At 45.8% G+C, this 17,989-nt stretch overlaps 1 protein-coding gene across 1 annotated transcript in view; it reads left to right on the forward strand.

The window, feature by feature from the left end:
- The window catches only part of SLC6A2 (solute carrier family 6 member 2), a 149,682-nt gene that overhangs the window by 76,420 nt on the left and 55,273 nt on the right, over positions 1 to 17,989 (forward strand). The window contains exons 6-8 of the mRNA XM_083165586.1: positions 3,114 to 3,248; positions 9,640 to 9,743; positions 16,147 to 16,271. Coding sequence (XP_083021712.1) covers positions 3,114 to 3,248; positions 9,640 to 9,743; positions 16,147 to 16,271 — 364 coding nt within the window. The remainder of the gene's footprint in view (positions 1 to 3,113; positions 3,249 to 9,639; positions 9,744 to 16,146; positions 16,272 to 17,989) is intronic.

Below are 17,989 nucleotides of genomic sequence, written 5' to 3' on the forward strand. Positions count from 1 at the left end.
CTCTACTGCGATCAATCTCTACGTTGTGATTTTGTTGATATGTCCTGGCTATACGTATCTAATGGCCATTGGGTCATTGCCCCACATAGTCCATTCTCCTTTTATCCGCACATGGATGTTTGATGAGTGGGTGGGTTGGGTTTACCACGGTGGGTGGGAAGGGGAGGAATGAGTTAGATTAGTATTAGTGTAGTATAGTATAGTATTAGATGTAGTTGGGTGGGTGGGTAGGAAGGGGGGGTAGGTTAGGTTTTTGGTACAGATTAGCTACCATATAGCTAAAGACCAATAACTTACTTCTTCTATAGTCCATAGTAGGTAGGAATGGGTAGAGGGGTAGTATGGTTGCAGGGCTCCAGGTACACCTAAGTTGGGGGTGGGTAGTACAGGGTGGGGGGTTAGATGGGAGGTTTGCTTTGGGTCCTTTGGGAGGTTTTTGTTTTTTCTATTAATGTTTGTTGGTTTATTTAAGTTTAGACAGTGGGGTTTTTCGATAGTTGATTATTTTATGATGCAGATCAATGGTGCCTACTGATTTGTTACGCACTGTGTTTATGTGAATGTGCCTCCTTCTACCTCTCCGTTCCCAGGAACCTGGATGGCGCCTCCAGGTACTTGACTTAATGTTAATCTATATCCTGTGGGGAAGGTGCTCATTTATGTATAGATCATATATGTGCTGTGCGTGAACACATATAGATGCCTTTATACACTCTTTTGTATTTATACTCTGTGCGCTGTTACATACCTCCTGCATGCACCTACTGATCTTTTTGATAGAATGGGGGGAGGTTTGTTGTCATGCTCCGGGCATCAAAGGTTTGCAGTGCGCCCCCTTCTGTGTCCTGTGCACCATCGCGTGTATGTGCCAGCCAGGGAGAGCTTGCAGTGAGTCTTGCTGCTCACTCCAGACCGCACCACCGCTCGCCGGCATGTCTGTTGCGCACCTCCGACCTCGGCTCTGGGGGGGGTTGAGGAGGTGCTGCCAACAGAATAGAATGGAAGGGAACCCCTCCTCCAGGTAACAGCGGGTTGTTGGCTGCACAGTGAGGAGTTCACTTCGGCCATTTATCTGCAATGTGTGTGTGAGTGTGTGTGTGTGGGGGGGGGGGGGGGGGATCACCACTTGCAGACAAAGGCCTTGACCTGAGCCTTTCCATGTCACTGCATGTGATGTGTGGCATGTTGCCAATTTTACATTTACTGGCAGCAAACATTCTCTTTATTAATAGATGTAATCTTTTCTTTAACATTTTGAAATATTTTGATTTTAGTAGCCCTTTCTTAAGCTTTATGTCCTGTAGACCTTCTTTAGTAGCTGTTAAATTACTAACATAATTGCCAGCGGCCACAGCACTAGTAGCGGGTTGCTGCTACTGCTTTTATTGACAAATAATTTATCATTATCATATTATCATTATTATTATTATTATTATTATTATTTTTTTAGAACACAATGCCTGTATCTGAAAAACACACAGTTTAATTTGGACACTGCAACTCACAGCACTTCTAGTAAAGGTGCCTAATGAAAGTTTTCAATTTTAACATGGCTCCTGCAATGAGACTGCAACACATTGCCTCATAAGGGCATAATTGCCATAGATGCAAGGGGTGCAGCTGCTATGGGGCCCAGAGCTGAAGGGGGCCCATCTTTACAGTCTAAGTTATATGTGCTATATACATTTATTACCATCAGTTGTTAAATAGGGGACCCTTACAAAGTTTTGCTATAGGGCCTATGAATGTCTAGTAATACCCCTGGTGCCTCACGTTGTAGGTACAGTAGCCAGTGATTTGTAGTTGATTTTGATCTTCTGTTACAAGAAAGATTAGATATAGATGTAGCCCATGTCATCCTTGGCCGGGGCTCGCCAGAGCCTCCCCTCTGGCGGGTGCTGGCGGACAGGGGCTACACTGAACTGGGACGCCCGTGCGTCTCACATGCACGCGCGTCCCAGTCTCTCGAAGGCGGGTCCCCACTTGTCTCTGCTTCAGGGAGATGGGCAGGGTTAGGGGGAGGGTCGGGGTGGCAAGGGGGACCGACAGCGGGGCAGGCAGCGGGGAAGCTCCGTTGCCACAGGGCGCGCGAGTGACTCGTGTACGCGCGCCACCTGGCGGGAACCGGACGCTAGCGGGGGCTGGCGATACTTTCTCCAGCCCCTGCAATAAAGAGGCCGGCTCCATCTGTATACAATTCAGTATTACAGTATTTGGTCACTAACTATACTATATCTGATACGCATCAGAATACATCACTAGTAGCGGGTTGCTGCAATACAATATTTTGCAGCAATAAACACACAATATTTATTATATTTAAGACACAATTTATTCTTATTCCACTATTCACATTTGTGTTTATAGATTTTTTTTATTGATGTCCTTTAGCACTTTGCCTCCTTGAGTAAGATTGTATTAGTAATTGACAATAAAGGAATAGTCAATAAAGTTTATGTTTTACTGTGAGAAATCTGAATCTTGAGACTTTATTACTACTAACTATAATGGTTTTCTGATCAGTCCAGTGAGTTCTCCGTATAGGAATACTTTTCTTTTGTGCCTCTCCAAGCATGTTTAACTGCATGCCATTACTGGACTTGCACATGACCACCTTGTACATAAAATGGGATGCAAGAGTAAGATATGTCTGACGTTACATAGGATTGGAATTTAGTACATGTATAATACATTGTATACACTGCACAAATGACCTTACATCTGTCAGTTTTCCAACAGGGGTTGTGGGCAGGGGGTATCCAGTTCCAGCTTTGTATTGTCAGATTTCAAGACATTTGTGACCACTCTAAGAATAGTAACAATGCATTGTGGATATAACCAGTGGCCGCTCTTACCTCTGTGTAGAAGGGGGGCTGCTGCAATGCCACCCCCCCAACACTGCTGCCGCTGTTGAACGCCACCACTGGTGCCTGCTGCTCCCCGCTGCCAGTCCTGACCCCCTTCGCGGTTGATCGACCAATGCATGCACAGTAGCTTCTTCGATACTGTTATCTGTTACTATTTATAATACTTCATAAAAATAAAATACAATTTACACAAAAAATACAATACATTATTAGCAGATTTGACATCTTTTTCATTTTGAATTTCAGGTTGTTTGGATAACAGCAACACTCCCATATGTGGTGTTGTTTGTTCTCCTTATTCGTGGAATAACCCTACCTGGCTCTTTCCGAGGTGTTAGCTCATACCTCCACATCGACCTTAAAAGACTTAAGGAATATGGTGTAAGTACTCATCTGATTTACTGGTGCGTATATTTGGAGTTTCTGAGAAATCTTATTAAACATTGCTTTGTCGTCTCTAGGATAAACATATCATATAACAAATATTTAATGTGTACAATAACATGAGAGGGTGTAAAGAATAAAAAATTAAGTTGTAACAAAAAGTGTGAAGATACTATGCACGATGGTCTATGTCAGTGGTTCCCAAACTGTGTGCCTAGGCACCCCACACTTGCAGGGGTGCCTTGGGTTGGTGGACCAGGAACAATTCATATTATTAATGGTCAATGTACCAGGCAAAACCAGTGCTGGTGGCTGCCAATCATAACATACAACACAGACTGAAAATGACACATAACAAACAAGACAGATATGAGTCATTCATAATGACTCCTAACATTTAAACTACTTAGTATAGATCCCATCCTTAGGACTAATTTTTCTGAAGACAGAAGGCGGCTTGGATACTTAGGCTACAAACCCTTCAACCACGGGGCCTAAATGAGACTATCCACCTTGAATTTATTAGAATTTAGACTCTTTGACACCTATAAGTGACTTGTAGATGGGATAACAAGTTTGTGCTACCATCCTTCTCTCTCCTTCACCTTCCCCCATCTGCTTTTTGCCCTTTCCAGGAAATCCTTCTCACTCTCTCTACCTCTTGGTCTCTTTTTGGGCAAATCAATTTATATCAAGTAAACAATATTTTTTACAGTATAAAGATCCCTTATGCTCATCTCCTATATAGATTTTTAATGGGACTAGGTAATACTAGCCCCAATACATGAATAGGTGGATCTACTTTTACCAAAATAATACTGCTTATGATGTTCCTAATAGTGTGAAAATTCCTCTTGTCCCCACATGGTTAACCATGAGGTTTATCTGTGTAAAGGCTTGAGTAGGATAAAATGTGTATAACAAATAGATTAAGCCGATATTCTTCATTGCTCTTTTTTAAAGGATTGTTTCAAATAATAATAAGAAATAAGAAAAAAGAAAAAAGGATATAAAAAAGGAAAAAATATATAACAAGCAAGACACAACCTCTCGTGTTTTGTTACTAAAAGAGCGAATTAAATAATAAACCTGCTTGTTGCTCTCTGTAATACTGATAGTATTTATTTGTCTATAACGTTTTAATGTATCCTTTAATGCCAGGGTGGGGAACCTTTTTGTGTCAAGGGCCGTTTGTATGGAGAAAAAATCCTTCGGGGGCCATATATAAAAATTTCTCTTACAAATTGTCCTGCTGCAGCCTTCCCACGCTCCGGCGGTTGCCGCTGAATAGGACTGACAGTATCCGGCTGCTGTTGATTAAGAGGAATCTCGTGAGAACTACCAACCTCTCGCGGGAATTCCCCTGTACTTGACTCCCGGCAAAGCCGCCGGGCAGGTGGGTGGGCCACTCAGACCGGCTACGGGGGCTGCATACGGCCCCCGGGCCTGAGGTTCCCCACCCCTGCTTTAATGTATCTACTACTGTAGTTCAGACTAAAACATTTTCACTATTTCCTCACAATTACCTATAGCATTATAATTGGGGGTGTTTATGAAAAATCTCCTTTGCACTCTGATCTATGTGTCTACAGGCACATTTAGGTGTACTGTATGTATAGGACTTTGTGTTTGACTTCTGTTTTTAAAATATTATATTTAAATTCTGATCATACATAATAATGCTGGATTAGCTCAGCTGCTGATTAATTAAAAAAGGTATTCGGGATTGGCTGGAGGCTGATTAAACAGCTGTAAACTGCAGACCGAATGGACATAAATTTAGCAAGGGATCCACGGCAAAATGCGTCACGGACCCCATAACCCCTCCACAGTGCTATACCCCGGGGACTGACACTCGGTAACACCGCCGCCATCAATTGACATTGACATTCTGCGGCAATTCCCCACTGTGGATCGGCAGCCGTTATCTGCAGTCAGTGTGCAGATCGCGGCAATTGTGCTCATAGCTGCCTTGCAGTTTATGCCAAAAACTGCACCACCAGCTGCTTGCTAGACGGGACCTGGGTGGGCTTTGGCCAATTCGGCTGTCAGATATTTGAGTTGACACTGCACTGACACTGCACGACTGCCTGTGGAACTGTGAGGGTGAACTACGGCCATTATAAACAACAGGAGCCTTCAAAATACTGAGCTGCCTCTAAGCATAAGAACTCGCAGCGTGGAGGGTTTTTTGTGGACAGTGATACCCACACCTCAGTGGCATAACTACCTAATTTGCACCCCCCCCGCACATTTTTCGGCGCCTCCCGCTCACCTCGGCATCCCCTCCATGCTCGTACCTGCCTGGTCACTGTCCCGTTTTTCCTATCACATTGTATATATTTTGTATTTTAATCCCACCTTCACTTCCCTACATAGCACTTTGTGCTTCTTATTAACCCCTACTAATTTTAATTTGTGTGCTGCCCTGGGGTACTAAGCCTGTGTCGGCATGTTGGGGGCCCACACCCCAGACCCATACCCAGTATTAGGGACCCCCAGTGACAGAGAGGCCTTGATGTACGGACTGGGGGCTTAGCCCTATATCTGCAGATATATGGAACCAAGATCTCTGTATTATCTGATTAATATGTAGTTATTTTCTCACTCAGTGTGCAATTGGGATACAAAATGTTTTTTTTTTTTTTTTCTAGACAGAATTACCCCTCCCTTTTGGCACCTGAATGACACACCTCTGATTGAGCAGCTTACCAAAAAAAGTATTGCACTGTCCCGTCTCTCCTGGCACTGGCTCCTGCTGCTATAATGAAAAGTGACTCTTAGAAAATGGCTGCCCCCATACTGCAGACAGAAAACTGTCTGCAGTATGGGGGCAGCCATTTTCTAAGTGTCAGTTTTCATTATAGCAGCAGGAGCCGGCGCCTGGAGAGACGGGACCATGACGGCAGGCCAGGTACCGGCAGACAGCAGCGGGTAACTATAGCCCCGTAGACCCCCGGCGCCCACACATTCTCTGTGCATCCTCGCCACCGCGGGGGCTGCGGAGCTATAGTTATGCCACTGCCACACCTACATATTTCTGGCATCCTGTGGCCATGATTCGATTATAAAATGGACACTCATCTTTACTACATGAGTGAGAAACAAGCTGTCTACATACAAATGATCTTATAGTGGTCCATGGACTCCAGACCACGGAGTGAAACCTCATTTACTGTGGAACTGTATTTAGACCATAAGGTCTGCATTGATCTCTGGGTGTGCAAACATCCGAGGTATCAGTCTAATTAGCATAATTTCCATAGACAGTCCATTTTATGTATTCTATTTGTTTTTTTATGTGATGTGATTTGTTGTTGGTTATATTTTGTAATAATAAACTTTTATTTTATTTAATTATTTGTTTAATTCTATATACACCAAAGCGCCCAATGAATTTGTTCTCTTTTTGCTTTACCAATTAGAAGGCGGCATCCCTCTACCATAGAGGCTGCTGGTGTATATTACACACAGCACTTACCCATAGCGCCATAGGCATTTTTTGTACTAAAGGTCAAAGTTAGTTTATGAATGTTGCATAAGCATTATCCCACAACAGCGCCCCTATCTTGCAGTGGCACACTCCATACCACCATAGTTATGGTCCTGATATTCCAGTTCTGGTGCCCATCATTTGGACTAGTACTGTACTAAATATTATTCAATCTGTCTCAAAATCATGCCACATGCACCTAAAAACATATTCAAAATTCGCCCTTACCTTACACAAGTCACTGCAAAAACTAATCCATGCTCTCATCATCTCACGCATTGATTATTGCAATAGTCTCCTTATTGGCCTTCCCCAATACAGACTCTCACCACTACAGTCCATTATGAATGCAGCTGCGAGGCTAATCTTCCTAGCCAGACTTTCATCGTCTGCAAAGCTACTCTGTCAGTCACTGCATTGGTTACCTGTATTCTACCGTATTCAATACAAAATTCTTGCTACTGCCCATCATACAGAGGACTGAAAACTCCTCCCCCACTTGGGCTGCCAGTACATGGAGCGATGAGAGCAATAGCTTTCCAGCAGGAAGCCATTCTGTGCACATCACCAGAGCTACAGTGCTTCCATGGGCTGCTGTCTGTGCAGCCCAGCAGAAGCAAATCCTCTTTAGTGAGCATGCCCAGACGTCAGTGAGTCACTCAGTGTGATGCAGCTGAAGGAAGGTACAAATGGAGCGCCTCTCATTCTTGCCCAGGGATCGCCAGAATCTGTCCGCTGGCTTTCACCGGCGGAGAGGCGCTCCATCTGACTGGGACGCACGTGTATTTCACACGCATGCGAGTCCCAGTTTCCCGTCGGCGGGGGGATGGGATTCCTGTCCGTCTCCGCTTCAGGGAGACGGACAGGGTTGGGGGGTGTGGCAAGGCGGCAAGGACACGGGGCGACTGTCGGTGAGGCTGCGGGGACCCGGGGGGAGCCCTGTTGTAAGGGGACGCGCGCACATCTTGCGGGGGATGGCGGATGGCGACTCTTCCGCCATCCCCTGTAAAGATGACTCCCGCTCCATCTGTATGCAGTGCACCAGAGAGGTGCATGGACTTTTTTTTTTATTTTTTATGATATTTGAGCCTCTGTTAATAATATTTATTTAAACAATTATATGTGTGTAGATCTTTAATAGTATAATGTTTTGTACTTAAATTAATATTAAAGTGTGTATTTTGCTCTTTAACTGTGTTTGTGTGTATATGGGTACATCATTTGTTTACAGTATATGCACAGAATCACTGGTACAGATCAATAACAATCAAGGTTACTTAATTCCATTGTTTAAGGTGATTTAAAGTAGATTATCTGTATGTTGTGTTCAGTTTGCAATGAGCAGTACCCAGGCAATCGCAGTCCCCCTTTAGTCTAAAGGCAGGAGCCACCACTGGGTTTGGGGTCTGCTGCCTTGCAGCTGTTGCTTGACCACTTACCTGGCGCTGCACCCTCTCACCTTCAGGCCGTGATGAATCACACTCCCGGTAACTCTCCAGCACCTGGACATGATCACCTAGGAGGAAGGTGAGATAGTGAGTACTGTCCTTCCATAGTGCAGACCGATGCGTCCCATGACATTTCTACAAATACAGGCTTCGCGCTTAAGGGAATGTCATCCTCGGCACTCTTGGCCTAGAGCCCAAAGTGACACCTAAGTAAAAACCTGACCTTGCACCAGGGTGCAGGGTCTACGATCTGCCCAGAAGGAAGGGGGAGAGAAAGAGACAAACACACGGAGACAGATGGATAGAAATGACTCTCACCGTCCTCAATCTTGTTCTGCCTCCGCTTCTCCACTTCCTGTAAGGAGACAGAGACAACACCACGTGCAGGGCCTAACACTACCCTAGTGTGACGTGTAAAACAGAGCCCTGACATGGGCCTAGCGCCTGACTAATTTAGTGCCACGGGTCTGGAGGGGCCTAAGTGATCACAGGCCAAGAGGCCCAACTAACATGCCCATAGGCTGAGAGGGCCTGACTCTGCCCACAGGCCTAATGCTGGATCACCCGGTAGTCTAGGGTAGGGGTAGGTGGCCATCAGGAGAGCTTTGTTAGCTCTTTCGCTTTCCACCCCCTGATCTTTCCGGGACCAGCCGCCATCTTCTGTCACTGTCCCATCCTGGCTTCTTCTCCGCTTCCAGGCGGTGCCAGGGGTATTCTTTGTTGATCCTGGCATATTCTGGCATCTTCAGCGGCCGCCGGATCTCTTCTCGCCGCCTCCACCATCTTCTGATCTTCATTAGCTCTTCGTCCCGGCACTGGACACCCCCCGCTGCACCACTGTCAGAGAGCTGATCCCTGCGCTGGAGCTGCACCACTGTCAGAGAGCTGATCCCTGTGCTGGAGCTGCACCACTGTCAGAGAGCTGATCCCTGCGCTGGAGCTGCACCACTGTCAGAGAGCTGATCCCTGCCCTGGAGCTGCACCACTGTCAGAGAGCTGATCCCTGCGCTGGAGCTGCACCACTGTCAGAGAGCTGATCCCTGCACTGGAGTTGCACCACTGTCAGAGAGCTGATCCCTGCGCTGGAGCTGCACCACTGTCAGAGAGCTGATCCCTGTGCTGGAGCTGCACCACTGTCAGAGAGCTGATCCCTGCACTGGAGCTGTGCCCTGCTTAGGACACAGCTCACTCCCCTAAAGCTGCTGCTGCTCCGGTGCTTGGGGCAGGGAAGCGGGGCACACCTTTACACCAGTTGTTGCAAGTGAAGAAAATGGGAATAGGAATAATATAAATTATAGGAAATACAGTTATGTCTATAAGTTGGTCAAACAAAAGCTTCAGTACTATACAGTTTAACTGAGACCTATCAAATAAACAATATTTTATTGAGTTCCATACTGTACTGTATCATTGTAACTAACTGAAACATATATGTTCTCTTGTAAAGGTATGGATCGATGCTGCAACTCAAATATTTTATTCGCTTGGTGCAGGATTTGGAGTATTAATTGCATTTGCAAGTTATAATAAATTTGATAACAACTGTTACAGGTAAGCCATGCTGCTTTTCTTTACCTCTTACACTTTCATTTAGCGACATATTAATGAGTTTATGACACATTTCTTCAGAAACGGCTCCACTATCTTCTGATCAAATGTGCTACATCGGAATGGCAAGATAACTGTAGGAAATACAGTATACTGGAGAATAGCAGTAACAGGGCCTTATTCTAGTTCACTCTTTCTGACAAAATCCTTATTAGATGGACAAAACCATGTGCACTGCAGGGGGGTAGATGTATAATGTGCAGAGAGAATTAGATTTGGGTGAGTTATTTTGTTTCTGTGCAGGGTAAATACTGGCTGCTTTATTTTTACACTGCAATATAGATCTCATTTTTCATGCCTCAATTCGCATTCCATGAAATAGTGGATTTCTTTAAAAAGAATTGTGATTTGAGAATGATGACGCATGTGTTTAAATCATTATGTTACCTCTTTATTTGAAAACGTGATTGTCTGCTACATTTTCATGTACTTACAAAAAGTGTTACATTCCTTTCGACGTGATGTTTATTCAACATGATTGTTCATTTCCTATATGTTACAATATGTGCTTACTATAAAGAATTTGAAAAAAACAAAAACATTTGTGATTTAAAAACATGCAATATGGTGCGATTTCAGAACCTTACTAAACATCGCATCCTATTATATGTCACCCAAAGTGTTTGACTTTTTGTGATAACTTACACAGACCTATTTGGTTTTGGGCATTGCAAATTATAATTGGTTTCCAAACGTTGTGTGTACCCAGTTCAATAGCTGTTTGAAGTTTCCTATATGTACTCGAGCTAGCCGGGGGGTATCCTAATACAAATTATTGTCATTCTACTTTTATTTCTGCTTATAGTCCTCAAACTCCATGAAGGTATTACAGATATAAGCAATGCACTAAAAGACTTAATACAAAACAAAAATCCCTCATCAACTAGTTTTCAAAGCATCGTCTCTAATGAGGCTTCCGAGCCTCAACATATTTCAGACATCAAAGTTGCAGAGTCCTGATAATGTCACGTTGCGGTACATTCTTTCCTGCTCCTGTATCCTGTTCAAAGCTTGATGTATTAGGCTAAATCCAGCAGAAAGGAGACGGCATACTTTTTCCATCCAGGCTTTCCAAGTTGTTGTTTTTTTGTGGAATTCTTACTGCAGAGGTCCAAATCTGTGGGATCAAGGGTAATTTTCACAGTCATTTCTGTTCAAGAACAATTTATTTATTGTAAATGAGTAGTTCTGCTGTTATTATGCAATCTATGTCATATACACATGTAAACACCTGAGAAGGGTTACCTAGAGGGATGCAAGGAGGGTCGTGTTTCCCCGGTCTCGCGGATCCTAGTCTGGAGTCTTTTCGTGACGCAGGATAGTGATACAGACCAGTTGACACAAAAACAACGTTAACCTTTTATTACTGGGACGGCCACTAGCAACGTCGACCTTCCCTTGTGCACAAAAGTGACAGTATCACAATACTATAAGTGCAATGCAATTTGCAGTATACATATACCTCAACAATGAATTCAACCGTCTACGTGAAAACGTAACATACGATAACAAGACAATAGAGTTACCGGTAACCCTGGGTCATTCGATATTCGTGGTATCACTGCGGTTGGGAAGGACTGCTTCTTACTGAGTCAGGCCCGACATACTGCAGACTGGCTCGATGCACTGTTTACACTTGGGAGCAGCAATACCACCGAACACGAATGAGCATCACCACACACTATATTACACTAAACAGGCCGTTTCAACATTAAGCATAACATCACAATGTTACTAAATCTTAAGTACCCGGGTACACTTCCTATACTTAAGACCGGTCAGTCTCGATGAAGGGCCTATGCATAGGTCTTACGGTAGTTGGTGGCTGTTCCTGTGGATTCTATCGGAGGTCGCAGTTTGGTTCTTGAACCACTACGTGGCAGTGCTATTCCAAGAGAGATCCTTCTCTTTCGCTGATCAGATTAGCTAGCAAGATGGCAAGGAGGCCTTTTGGCCCTTATAGTATCTTATGTTTCCTTACCAGAGCTGAAATGAAAATGAGGCCTTAAGAGGGGTACCTTCCTAGTGACGGGCGGAGGGTGTCCCTGCCAGAGTTGACAATAGGGGAGTACCTTCTGGGTATAGTTGAGGGGTTGGGAAGCCTGACAGGTTATGTGGTCAATGCTGCTGGGGGCGGCCTCCTTACACTGTCTGTCCCTCTTCTATAACAGGGCCCTCAGTACTAGATGCCCCACGGGCGGACTCACGTTTTTGGAGGTCAGTCACCCTATACCCTCCTGGTGCCTGGCATGCGATGGGCGGTGTCTGTTGCAGATGGAGCAAAGATGACACCCTGTGTGAAGCTGGGGTGGATGCAGCTACCTGGGATGCGTGCTGGGGCTCTCTCACTTGGCTGTTCCCCCTGCTGCGCTATAATAGCTACCCGGCGTGTCTGGGGGGGTTGGCAGGGGTCACCACCCTCGATGCAGCACCAACCTTTATATTTCTGCAGCCTTTCTGCTGCCCAGCTTGTGGCTGGGGGGTCGGCAGGGGTCACGCGCTTCTATGCGCCGATTCTTCTTCCTGGCGTATATCAGGGGGGTCAGCGGGGGTCGTGTGCTTCCATGCGCCACGTCACTGCTGCTGGAGGTCATCGGGGGTCACTCTGACGTCAGCCGCTCCTCTGCTCGGTCTCTTCCCCGGCTCGTGGTCTCTCTTCTCTTCACGTTGCCGTCTCCCGCCTCTCACACCGGCTCCTTCACGCTGCCCCGCACTCATGTGAGTTCTCCTGCTGGAACCTCTTCCTCCCTCTCCGGGCCTCCTCTTTCTCCTTCTCTCCTCCAATCAGGGGTTCTCCTGGCCTGTCAGTCACTAGCCACCGGCGCCAAGTTTGCTGGGGGGGGGGCATTAACCCGTCCCTTGCTGGGGCTTACACACATAACTCCCAACTGTCCCGTTTATCGCAGGAATATCCAGTCTTTTGGGGAGATTCACGCGTCCCCCCAGTGTCCCGCGGCGGGGCTGGGTGGCAGTTACACACATGAATAGACACTGTGCGTATGCGAGTACAGGCCATGCCTCTTTCCCATTAGGCCACACCCCCAAATATGTCAATTTATGTCATATTTCTCAAACAGATTTACCAACATTTCTAACAATGAGTCTCCTGTTGTTTAAAAGGGTTGGGATCATTGGTCTACAGCATGTTGGTCGACAAGCATTAGGTCGACACCACTAGGTCGACATGGTTCTAGGTCAACATGGGTTTAGGTCAACAGGTCAATCGGTCGACACAAGCATTGGGTCAACAGTGTCTAGGACAAAAGTCAAAAGGTCGACATGGGGTTTTTCGCTGTTTTTTTTACCCGAATGTCGACACAGTCAACATGGACACCGTTTAAAGTGCACCACATCCCCTCGCATTGCTTGCTTCGCTCGTGATACTTTGGGCGCGGTGCCCCGATACACTCGGCACACTATTTCATTCTCCTACCACACCCTAGTGGATTGTAGGGCATGAAATACCGCCTGTCGGCACATGTTGGTTCAAAAAACAGTGAAAAACCCCATGTCGACCTTTTGACTGTCGGCCTAGACACTGTCAACCTAATGTTTGTGTCGACATAATGGCCTGTCGACCTAAACCCATGTCGACCCATATTGATCTTGACCCATGTCGGCATAAAACCATGTCACCCTATCCCCATGTCGACATAATGGTGTCGACCAACATGCTGTAGACCAAATAACCGTATCCCGTTTAAGAAATATTATACATAATACACTGTGTGACAAAGTTATTATGACAACTGGGTTAGTATTGAGTACCTTTAAATATGGCTTATATTTGTCTAGGCATCGATTCTATTATTAAGTACCCATAATATGGCTTAAAGTTTTATCAGGCAGAAATTCTTCCAATTATTGGTGTTGGGGAATATTAGCACAATGCAATGCTCTCCATAACATTGCCTTCATGAGCTGAAGAGTTATGACAATGTTAAATATCCATGCTTTACCGGAGTGCCCCAGGCAGGAGGGGTGCCCCGCTGCTCCACCAGGGGGGGGGGGGGGGGGAAGGATGGTGCGTGATGTGGCCGTCCAGCCACCGGGGGGAGGCGATGCTGCAGCCGTCCGCCATCTACGATGTGGCCGCCATGCTGCTGGAGGGGTGCGCGATGTGGCTCCTCGGGGGGGTGGGGAGCGCGGTGCTCACTCACCGAACACCTGCGAGTTCCTTCCTCCGGCTCTCCTGCTCCTGCTGGCCTGTAGCTCACTACCGCCTTCCAGTGGCCGGCGCCCTAGGCAAATGCCTAAACCTGCCTAGTGGTGGCGCCCTGGCTTTATCTTATCTCCATGTCCTACACCTCTGATCTCCATCATCTAATTACAAAACCTATTCATCAGACCAGGTCATCCATTTCCAATCATTACACATTGATTCCTGTGTTCCTGAGTAACTGTGAGCACGTCACCCTATTTGCAGCAGATACTGTAGCAATGACATGCGGACAGACCTTACGATGTGTGTCAGGTACACCATGGGAGCTGGTCATTCATTCAGAGGGGCATATTATTTACTAAAGCTTCTAAAAATGTGGTGATGAGGCCCCTAGCAAACAATTCCATTCTATCATTTTCTAAGATGCAATAGAGGAATGACCGAATCTGAGGGTTGTTAGGGACATAATCATCTATTTTTATATTTAGAAGCTTTAGGAAATTTACCCCAGAGCCCATACCTGCCAACTGTACTGTTGTGGGACCGTCCTCCCGTTTTTTGTGACAGTCCCACGTCCTGCCGGGGCCGGCAGTGTCCCGCAGAGGGGGGGGGGCAGTTTTGAGTCCCCCCAGACTGAAGTGAATAGACGCTGTGTAATATGCATGCGCACAGAATCTGTTCAGCAACGCAGAGGGTGAAAAACGGGTGTGTGGCCTGATGAAGCTTCATTTGCATAGGTCACGCCCCCTTTCGGGTGCACGTGGGTCCACCGCGTGAGTGTCCCTCTTTGCCTGATTCAGAAGTTGGGAGGGATGCAGAACCTTACGCACTGTAGCCTGAACAAGTCATCTGCTGGTCCACTTATAGGGCCCGATTCAGAGGCATGGCGGTGGGGCAGCGTTTACCTGCTTACTGGGCTTCGATCACTCGCAGCCCAATGAGCAGGTCTGAATCGGGCCGTAAGTACATGACTATGATTGAACAATTTACCAGTGCACCTGTTTGCTAATGCTTACACCGATGCTTCGAGCGCTAACAATACTTGCATGTTTAAAATACCAATGTGTCCTTCCTTGCCTATCTTACACATGGTATGACTTGTGTTACACAGGGCACATGGTATGACTTGTGTTACACAGGGCACATGGTATCCACCAGCTTTAGTGTGACTTTGCCTGGTCCCAGCATCTTTTTGTCCAAAAATGCATCTTATTCAATCAGAATTTTGATTGTGAGACATTTTCTCATGTGCTTTGCTGCTTTATTCATATCCGTTTCACATAGCAAATTCCATGTCGCACCCGGATAACGACACAAGTCCGACCCGTGAACCTGCATTTCTGGGGTAGAGCTCCCCACAGCGAATACCTACAAGGACAAAATCCAGACAAGGTCAAAATCCCGACATTTAAAATCCCGACAAGGACAAAATCCCGACATTTAAAATCACGACAAGGTCAAAATACCGACATATAGAATGTACAGGTGAAACAGTCAACATGACTTTCTGTCAACAGGTCGCAAAGTCGACATGGGGTTTTCACAGTTTTTTTATCCGAATGTCGACACAGTCGACATGGACACAGTTGGAAGTTACCCGCAGCCCCTTGCATCGCTCACCTCGCTCGTAATCCTTCGGGCACGGTGTCTCGCTGCGCTATACACACTATTTTATTCTCCCACCACACCCTAGTGGATGGTAGGGCATGAAATACCGCCTGTCGGCACATGTCGGGTCAAAAAATAGTGAAAAAAACCATGTCGACCTTGCAAGCTGTCGACAGAAAGTCATGTTGACTGTTTCACCTGTACATTCTATATGTCGGTATTTTGACCATGTCGGGATTTTAAATGTCGGGATTTTGTCAGTGTTTTGACCCGTTGGGATTTTGACTGCATCCCCCTGAAAGCACACACCAAAAGCAACCATTATCTAGACGTAATATTGTAGATCCCGATAAAACATGCCCTCTTGTCTGGACAATTTGCACAAGTAGTCTCAAAATTGCAGCAGGGAGCAAATCAGTACCATAACCTTCCTGGAACTGCACATCGCCATATGTTCACAAATAATATTTATTTGACGCCCCTATTGCAACCATATGCTGTGTGTGGATTACCATAATACAATATTATCCATGTGCAGGTGAGACTCTTATTCGGGATTATTACTTCTCGTTGCAGGGATGCTTTACTTACTAGCACCATAAACTGTGTAACAAGCTTCATTTCTGGATTTGCGATATTCTCAATACTTGGTTATATGGCTCAGAAACACAATGTGAACGTTGAAGATGTAGCAACAGACGGTAAGTACATACTGTCATTGTCATACGGTCAGATTGTTTCACATGACACATGCTCTATTGGTTGATGCCAAGGGGGCGGGGGTTTGCGGGGGGGGGGGGGAGGGAGGAGGAGGAATGGAGAGTGTTCTTTTACAAAAGTGGAATGGTGTGATGACCCCAAAAAGTTATTATTATAATGTTTTTTTTTATCAGGTGCCACAAGTGGTTTGCAGCGCATCCAAAGGGCACATACTGTATTACAACAAAACAGGGTACACAGAACGGTACTTATATGTTAGTTGGGCGCCCACTATAGTTAGTACGCTCATAACCCCACTATCCTTGTCGGCATGGAGTTGATCTTGATATAGTGTGGCGAGCGCAGCGAGCCCCGCGAGGGGACGCATAAAACTAAGCAAATAGCTTAGTGGGCGCCCAACTAACATATAAGTACCCACAGAACTAAACATAACAGAACTTAAGAACAAACACAGAGCAGATGCAACTATTACAAAATTATAACAGCACAATTCTTAGCACACAATACAGCTAAGAGGTAGGTTGTCGGTGGTAGAAATGAATGAACACAAGTGAGGAGAGATACAGGTGTAGATGGTTGGAGAGTAAGAGAGCTGTAATTGAAATGCAAGAAGAGAACAGGATGGAAGAGCACCTTGCACCAAGGAGCTTACAGCCTAGCAGGAGGGGGAGACAGACAGCCAACAAGAGGTGCTGGCAAGTAGCCCTGAAGGCGAGAAGTGAGCACGGAAGGGATGACCAGGACGTTAAGCAGCAGGTAGGGAGAGTGGCCTTGGTACTAGGTTATGCAGGAGGGTACACTTTATGAGCAGGTGGGTTTTCAGTGAACGTTTGAAGCATTGCATGGACAGAGAGAGTCTAATAAAGTGAGGGAGCTCATTCCAGTGAAGGGGGATAGCTCCAGTGGCGTGCGGTATGGTGAGACAGAGCCTTTCCTGTTATACTAATGTATATGCCGGGTGTAGAATGTTTCAAATATGTCAAAAATACAAATTAAATATAAAAAAATCTTATTTTTATTATTCTAATAATTTTTATAGTCAAAACTCTGCAGTAAAAAGGTCTATGGCAGGTGAGGCAGTGCCTCACCTGCAATTCTTTTCTGCACATCTCTTATCAAAACTCATCAAATCTCCAGCAGTGTATTCTGCTGCACATGGGTATAATGCCGGCATGTACCACAGGGCTCATATACTGTGTGCAAATCTGGCTCTGGTACTTGCCAGGGACTCCTCAGCCATTTACCTCACCGCACGTCCCTGGATAGCTCAGGCAAAATCATGGGTACATGCATGGCAGTGACCAGGGTAGTGGAAAGGTGACATTGGATTACTGGAGAGGGCAGGAGAGACTGTGTAGGTAAAAGAGGTTGGAGATGTAGGAAGCAGTGGAGTTAAAAAAGGCCTTGTATGTGAGGATGAGGAGTTTGAAGAGGTTTCTGTAGGGGAATGGGATCCAGTGCAGATTTTTCTGAAGGGGTTCGGCAGAAGTGGAACAGCGGAAGAGGAAGATATGTCTAGCTGCAGAGTTGAGGACAGACTGGAGGGGAGCGAGCTGATAGTGTGGAAGGACAGTGAGATGACCAGTGAGTGAATAATAAGTTTATTGACACTCTGGGGGAGATGCTTGCAATGTTGCGTAGCTGGAACCGACAGGATTGAGCCAGAGATTAGACATGGCTGACAAAGGAGAGGTGGGAG

This window comes from Crinia signifera, chromosome 11, assembly GCF_055691185.1.
Source record: "Crinia signifera chromosome 11, ASM5569118v1, whole genome shotgun sequence".
Lineage (NCBI taxonomy): Eukaryota > Metazoa > Chordata > Amphibia > Anura > Myobatrachidae > Crinia > Crinia signifera.